Genomic DNA, 8537 nt, shown 5'->3' on the forward strand with positions numbered 1-8537 from the left:
CACCATTAGGAGACATCCTCAGGTGACCACCATTAGGAGTCATCCTCTGGGCACAATGAATGTCTACAAAAGTTTGTCCAATCCATCAAATAGTTGATAAGACATTTGGACTAACATTGTGGACAACCTGAAAGACTAACACGCTACAATCAGATCATTAATGACTTACACATTTCTGTTGATTCCAGCAAAGTGGTTTTCCTCATTCTTTTAGATTTTAGCACCGCCTGAGACAGAATGTATCGCAGCATTTTAATTAATAGACTTGAGAAAAAAGTAGGTCTTGTATCACATTTGATTTTAATTACGGAGTTCCTCAGGGAAGCGTACGAGGCCCCATTGTATTTTCTCTTTACATGCTAAATCTGTGCAACATTGTTACTTGTCAGATATCACTGTTTTACAGATGATACACAAATGTTTATCTTTGAATGCTCTTCTGACATGTTTCACTTACATAAATATCTAACTCAGAATGTTTGTCAAACGATGAATCCTACTTTGATGATCCGCTGACTTTGCCTCTAGCGCCACCATCAATCAAATTTTCAATTTGGCCAAAACTTTGTTTTAAGACATACAGTTTTGATCTATCTTTTATTAAATATGTCTTTATATGATGTCTATTGGTTTCATTCTTATTGTTTTTAATGGTTCATGATATTGTTCTCAAACATTATACTTAGTGTTACTGCCTATTTTCTTTTTGGGTTTTCTGCTAAATTTAGCTTTTAATCTTCAGTGACGCTCCAAATTATTATCAATATTTATATATATTACTAATTATTCATCTAGAAATATGTTGCAGCTCATACATGTGGGGACATTGGAATATTACAAATGGATCTCTGTGTAGAAGGAAAGAAAGAAATGTTGATTTGAGTGTTACATCTGTGTTACATTGATCAGTGGGAGCTGAAACCTACTTGTATTCTTAGCCTTGCAGAGTTCATAACATATTAATTATCCCTGATTGCTCCGTGCTCCGGGCAGCATCCCTGCTTGTGCCATTATATCAGCCGTCTAAATATCACCAAAGCCTTTTCCTACTCTGCAATCACACCGTTGTTATTATTCATTCATTACATCTGAAGCTCCAGAGTCGCTTTAAAGCCTCTCTATCCGTCCACAACTCGCACTACTTCATGACGCCTCACATCTTCCTAACCCCATACTGTGATGGTGGCTCCGGTCTCCTAGCAACGGACTCCCTTAGAGGAGGTGACAGCATTTGAGTGGGCACCCTCACCTCTCCACATATACCCCCCTCCCCCTGACACACACCCCACCCTTCCTCCCCTTCATTATCCGGATGCTCTTCAAGTCAAGTAAACACACCTCACTCTGTGGTGCAGTCTGCTCCATGCGCTGTGAGACTCATAATGAGCCTGAATTGCCATTTTGTTTATTACTAAATATTTGAATGATGTGTAAATATCTCTAAAACGTTACGTTCTATAGCTCATTCATATTTATTTGTGACCCTGATACATGACATGATGTAATGCACATTCAATACAGTTTCTTTGTTAATGCCATTATAAACATCCGGTAATTCAGTCACAGTCATGAAGTCACAGCAAGCCGCTAACTCAGCTTTATGTGCCACAGCGATCCCTCGTGTTACTTTACAGTAAAACAATGATTGCAAGGAGGTACATGTAGCGTACATTTTGGGAAAAGAGAGAACTGGTATCAGATTTATATCAGCAGATTCCCAGAGGTTCAGAATTGGTTTATTGGAATGGAACATTACTCACTGGTTTCTCACTGTCTAATAAGACATCAAGTCTGCAGTGTTGTGAAGTCACATGCATATGTTTTCCAGAAGGTTCGGCGGTCCAACAGTTCACTGGAGAGGTCTTGAAAGAAAAAAGAAAGTGTCGTGTTGGATTTTCCACAATGTGCCAACAGCGCCTCATCAATACTGGAAGTCTGAAACAAAAGCTGACATCAGTATTTGAGAGTTTTAAAAATCTGATAACAATATATCTGCTTCTATTAATCTTTAACATGTCAAATAAACAGATAAAGAGAAAGTTTGATGATGATCCCTTATAAGTTGGGTTGTCACAGCTCTGCCACCATTATCCTGTTCTGTCCATCTCTCACTCACCTAATCAGTTTATTCAGTGCACCTGCCAGTCACACCCACCTCGTCAGCTCATTACTCTCACCTGCTCACTGTGCTGCATCCACTATTTAAACCCAGTCACACGCTCACTCACTGCCAGATCGTTGACGTGTCTACCCGCCCGGCTGCCTGCCCCGCCTCATTCTGCTGGATTTTCCGTCTCGTCTCGTCTCGTCTCGTCTCGTCTCGTCTCGTCTCGTCTCGTCTGTGGATTCCCTCTTGTGTTCCTGTTCTGATTTCTTTATCCAGTTCCGGCCGCCGCCTCCGAGCTGCAGCGTTTTCCATTTCTGGACCCGGCTGGGCCACCATCTGAATCCTGTTCCCTGGAGCCCCGTCTCCGAGAGTCGGAGTCCAGTTCCCCTCTTGATCCCCGGCCTCTAGAGTCCAGTTCCCCTCTTGATCCCCGGCCTCTAGAGTCCAGTTCCCCTCTTGATCCCCGGCCTCTAGAGTCTAGTTCCCCTCTTGATCCCCGGCCTCTAGAGTCTAGTTCCCCTCTTGATCCCCGGCCTCTAGAGTCCAGTTCCCCCCCGACCCCCGGCCTCTAGAGTCCCGTTGTCTGTTTCCCCAGTCCGGTTCCCCTGAGCTTTTGGATCCGGACGTCCTTCCTCCGGACCCCCTCCGCCCACCCAGGTGTGGACTCTGACTCTCGGCCTCGGAGTTTTGCTGAAGAGCAGTTACTGTGGTTACAAGTTGAAAGAGTAGTATAATGGTAACATTACCATAAGATGATGGTCATACCAGACCAAGTAGGGCTGTATTGAATTGTGGGGGTTAGGCTTCTTCATCTTTAAAAAGTAACTTAAAATGTATTAAAGCACCTTTAAATATTGTACATATGGACAGAATATGTACTTTAAAAGGCCACAATACGATACTGAATATGATCCTCAGCAAACCAAAGTTTAGCCGTTTATTCTTCTCAGTTTGACTCATGGAAGGTTGATGCTTGGCCCTGACTGAACTTGAGGTAGTTTTTTTTTTTTTTTTTTTTTTTTTTTTGTCAGTTTGCAAAGTTAGAAGTTAGATTTAAGAGGATTGTTTTGATGTTCATATATTAAGACTTATTTTAAATGTATTGAAGGGACATTTGTCCCGAATGAGGAGTTGCATGTCTTTAAAGACATCATGATATAATTAGGCATAAACACTTTAGATAGCTGCACTAAATGCCAATTATTGGCCAGTGACTCCAGTAAAGGTTGCTGCCTGTTTTCACCTGTTACATTTGAATCTAAAGAGAGAAACTGACAGATATCCAGAGGAGTCGGATAAATATGCACTCTGACATATTTCTGACACGCTACACCAGCCGTGATCCCTCTGAGGTTTTTGAATGTAAGTCGCATCACGCTGTGCTCACATTTGTGCAGCAGCAGCCTGGAGCCACACTGATACAAAATGACGTGAGTGGTTGACGATGCTAAATGGCAGCACTTGAAATAGCCTACCTGCCAGCCTGCTCACCCACTTGCTGATGCGATCACGACCCCGTCAGCATCGTTTCAGCACCGCGGCGCCCTGGACAGCTCCTCCGCCTTCTGTTCCTCCAGGACCTTAAATCTGCGGAGAAAAGTGGAACTCAAAAGGAAAAAAAAACACATTTAATTGTGTTTGTTGACTGCGATTTATTTTTCCCCACTTCGAGGAGCTCGAACTTTAAAGTCTCTCGGGATGGATATTAATCGACCAGCAAATGTCTCCTTTTTTGATTTCGTCGGAGGAGTCCAACTTCTCCAGGGGGAGGACACCAGGACAGCCATACCTGTCATCCTCATCGGGATTTGCGTGTCCGGGGCAGTTGGGAATTTGCTGATTTTGCTGATTTTCATCCGTGACTTCAGAAACGGAAAGGGCTCCGAGGTGAAAGCGCTCCTCGCCTCTCTGGCCTCCACGGACTTGGCGATCCTGCTGCTGTGCGCCCCAGTGCGCGCCCTAACCTACTACAAGCAGACCTGGACCCTGGGGAGTTTTGTCTGCAGCACCACGGACTGGTTCCAGCACTCGTGTGTGATTGCAAAAACTTTAATCCTTGCAGTCACCACCAGAGCCAAACACACGCTGGTGCCCAGCACCGCTACGGGGCCCCTCTACAGCCCGACGTGGATCCACGGAGCCCTGGCGTTCATTTGGATTGTGTCGATGATGTTTCCAATCCCTCAGATGCTTTTCGCGTCTCTGGTGCCGCATGGCCGCGACACTATTTGCGTCTCTGAAATGCCGAAGTGCGCGTCTGACTTCATGAGTTTGTTCTACAAGATTTATCCAACTGCAGCCTTCGTGGTGCCGGTCATCTTCACTCTTGCTTACTACACAAAAGCGCTGCACACCGCGGTGAACCACGCACCCAACCCGCAGCACCAGAGCAAAGTTACCCTGCTTTTACTGTGTCTAAGCGGCGCCCTCGGGCTCATGCTGCTGCCAGAGTGGGGGACGTTCACCTGGATCAGGCTTGGGTACAACAAACCTCCCGTGGGTTTGATCATCTTTGCGCAAGTCCTCCTTTACGCATGCAGCTCCCTCTCTCCGGTGATCTTGATGACTATGTACGACGACGTGCGCCAAGGTCTGATCAGCATCTGGTTCATCGCCACCTGCAGAGGCACAAAGCCCATCCACAGCACCAAGTGTCCAAAAACGGAGGGGAATGGAGCTGAAGTCGGAGCCAACGCCGTCGGCAACGCGGTCTCGAAGGAGAATGAGAAGAACTTCCCAGATGTGGAGCACTTTTGGACAGGGCGCAGGAATACGCACGTGGAGGAGGAGCAGGATCCGGTTCCGTGGGAGAGAGAGGAGAAGATGTTGTAAATCAGATTGTTTTGGTTCTGTTTTTTAGCAGTAGAGTTCAACTTGTTCTCAGCTGGTTTCTAGTGTGTTGACCCACCGTGCAGACCCTCGTTCAACGGCTGTTTGCTGTCGTGAGCTTGATTAGATGTAAAATAAACTTGTACACTATAATGTTTTTTGATGTAACACGTTTCTATCTATTTTGAATATCTGTTTTTGCCTGCAGTATTGCTGCACTGTCAACCGTTATTAGAGGTTTGTATCTACAAACATGAAGCCAATGTAAATATCCAGGACACTCTCGCATCAAGGAGTGACTTGTGACTGTGTACGTGTGGTGCATAACGTGGCTATTAAAACATTCACAAATATGGACTGCTCTGGGTTTTTCCTCTCCAAAGGCTATAAAATAATTGAGTCTTCCTTAATCACGGATCAAATGCAGTTCGACCATCAAATCTCTCCATTTAATTCAGAAGAGATGACTTTCAGAGATCATTTCTCCATATTAAAATCACGACTGTAATCCAGCTGCATGTTTTAGGTCAATCATAATATTTCAGTGAAAGCAACAGTTTGGCTGTTTTACTAAGTAGTGGTGCCAAAGCTGGTCAATGTTTGTCTTTATTCTTTCTCAGCATGAATGACTGCAGAGTCTCAGTCACGCTAACAGACAAGGTGCCATAAAAGTGCATCGTGCACTATTATGTTCAGTTTATATGTAAAAGAAACTCCAGGAAGTTTGACTTAAGTGCTGTTTAAACCTTTCAATGATGTATAAGCAGTGGTGGAGAAAGTACTCAGATCTTGTGTGTACAACGCCAGTGTTATAACACCTTTATTATATATTTATACTGCTTATAGATGATAAATAGGGGCAATTTAAGTAAAGTGTTTCTTGTAAAGGTTGTAAATACATTAATAAACACTTTAAAATGTCATCATATCTGCTTATAACTATATTTTAAAGTGTTATAAACAATTTAGGTGATAAATGGATGAAAGTAAAATGAAAAACAATATTGTTTGTCACATTGTTTGTATTCAACAATCAACTTACAACACGATATATAGACAGAAAAACTAAATCAAAGTATAAATAAAGTGATATAAATGTCTCTGAGTCTTCACTAAAGTGTAGTTTGAGTTCATTTAGATTTCTTGTAGAAACCATTTATTTACATTTTTAGTGAAAATGAGAAGCCAGAGACTTAAAACCAGTGTTTCTTGAAGTATAAATGGTTTTGGTCGGATATATACGTACTAGAGAGAGGATGGTCAGCTGCCCAGCACCAGCCCACATGACCTGGTCAACAGTCTAACCTTTCAGCGGTCGTGAAAAGAAACCTGCTTTTAGTCGTCTGTGTGTTTACCAGTAAAGCAGCGGCCGTCTGTGGCTCCGACGCCCCAGCAGATTTGACATTTTAGTCTGCCTGAGTGAAAAGAAAGGTTACAGGTCGGGGAGAAAAAACAGACAAGCCTCTAAAGCTCTTCATCATGATTGTGCTCCGGCACATGATTTATTCATTGACAATGGACCATGTCTCCAAACGTCTGCCCTTGGGTCACTTGGTTTTTCATCATTATTCACTGTCGTTATAAAAGTTAACCAGCAGATCAGATACTGAATAACAGACATCATTTACTTTTTCTCAGCCAATCAAGGAGTCTATTTAAAAGACAAAAGTACTAAATAACTTCTCCCACATTTCTCCTTCAACATGAATTAAAGATGGAGACGCTGTGATGTGTGCTTGTAACCTGGAATACATCTTAATGTAAGAAATGTAAAAACACTGACTGACTTAAATTGTGTAAACGTAGATTGGCTCAAACTACACACTTTTTACATCAGTAGCCTGTTATTTATTGTTTAATAAGACAAGGTACGTTTATTTCTAACATGCAGGGAAAAGTGTCACAGCAGCAGAAAATAACAGAGATTAGCTGAAAAGAAAAAACACTACAAAGATGAGTATTTAGCCACGATGGGTTAAATATTTATATTTATTGACTCTGCTTCCAACATCTGCTTGTAACAAACACAAATACAAAGAGTGGAGCCGTATTCACAAAAAAAACAAAAGAGTTTAGGCCGAGCGTTTACAGACAAACAGGATGAAACCTGATCATAGGCTGCTTTTAAAAGAGGTGAGTGTTCACGGTAAAAGCAGCTTCACCAGCTTTTCATTTAATCCTTGAAAAAAATGTAATTTAAAGGCACTGACAGACTCCTGCATTTAATAACCTGCAGGCCATGATAGCGGTATAGGACAGAATAAATGACCAGGACGCCCGTTGTATAGCTGTCTAATTAACTTTTACGGCAACGTCCAAAAGTGCTCCAACAGAAAGCTTTTTAACCCCCCTGACAGATGATGTTTCTGCATGCCGGTGAAATGATCTCACTAATGAGACAAAGAAGAGGATTCTCAGGAGGATAGCTCCATCTTCAAGACTGATCACACTGATCCTGCTTTTACAAGACGTTGCTGTCATTACTCGTGTTTGTCTCACACTCTTGTTCTCCTCAAATATTTAGATTCTGGAAGGTTGAAGTATGTAGCAATACTGTTACCACAATTGGAAATCCAACTATGGCTCACTGAATGACCTTTTCCATTGTTTTACTGAGAGTCCATTGTCTTAAAGGTGTCGCCATTAGGCAACGTAGCTGAGAAGAAGTGAAGTTTTTGTGATAAGACCATTGAAATGATACATGTCTCCATCACCAGGTGATGTGTTTGTTCACTTCTTCACTGTGATCTGTGGCCTTTAGCTTCTATCTTTATATTTTTAGGCAGTTTTCGCTGCTGAATAACTTTGATATCCTGAATCCTTCAAACACATATTGTTGATCCTTCTGTCTTTTGTCATTATATTTATGCAGGGAGTGTAGTTAGTGACAGTGTGGCTCCATGGTAGCTCATCTTGGCTTTTTTGTAACCAGCGAACAGAAGTGACCATATTTGGACGGCGGAGGAGTGACGTAGATATGATGTATAGGGCTCTTGTTGAATAGCGACCTGTCAATCACAGTAAGCCCGCCCTAAAGCATCCCCTGCTTTATGGTCTGTGTGACTCTAAATGGACCATAATGTACTAAATGAACATCATGCTGCATTGAAGAAGACTTGAAACTAGAGATTGAGACCATAAACTCATGTTTACAATGTTTACTGAGGTAATAAATCAAGAGAGAAGTAGAGTCATTTTCTCATAGACTTCTATACAACCAGAGGAGTCGCCCCCTGGTGGACATTAGAGAGAATGCAGCTTCAACACATGAAGCTTTGACGTCACTCCTCAGAGCCGGAGGTTGCTTCCTTGTAGGAACTAACCCTAACCCTTGCAGGAACTTGACTAACCAGAAGGTGAATTCAATTCAGCTTTTTTGTGCTGAAGTATTAGTAATGTAAAGTATTAGTATTGTAAATGCAAAATGTACTTCAAGGATCAAGAGAAATGAAAACCTGTATACATTTTATATCGTATCAATACAATAAACAATAGATTAATGTGCAGAGCACTGAAGTCGCGTTAGCATTAGCTTCTCGTGATAAGCTGTTTCACTCATGTGTTTTATTTTTGGTATTGTTGATTTTATGAAGATTTATTA

At 42.2% G+C, this 8537-nt stretch overlaps 1 protein-coding gene across 1 annotated transcript; it reads left to right on the forward strand.

Annotated features, from left to right (window-relative positions):
• Positions 1–3664: 3664 nt before the first annotated feature.
• On the forward strand, positions 3665–5189 carry LOC116399925 (G-protein coupled receptor 151). Its single transcript, XM_031877417.1, has one exon. The coding sequence runs from the start codon at positions 3806–3808 to the stop codon at positions 4937–4939; it is 1134 nt and encodes a 377-aa protein (XP_031733277.1). The 5' UTR covers positions 3665–3805; the 3' UTR covers positions 4940–5189.
• Positions 5190–8537: the final 3348 nt, after the last annotated feature.

The sequence above is a fragment of the Anarrhichthys ocellatus genome, unplaced genomic scaffold, assembly GCF_004355925.1.
Source record: "Anarrhichthys ocellatus isolate YVR2014 unplaced genomic scaffold, GSC_Weel_1.0 scaffold135, whole genome shotgun sequence".
Lineage (NCBI taxonomy): Eukaryota > Metazoa > Chordata > Actinopteri > Perciformes > Anarhichadidae > Anarrhichthys > Anarrhichthys ocellatus.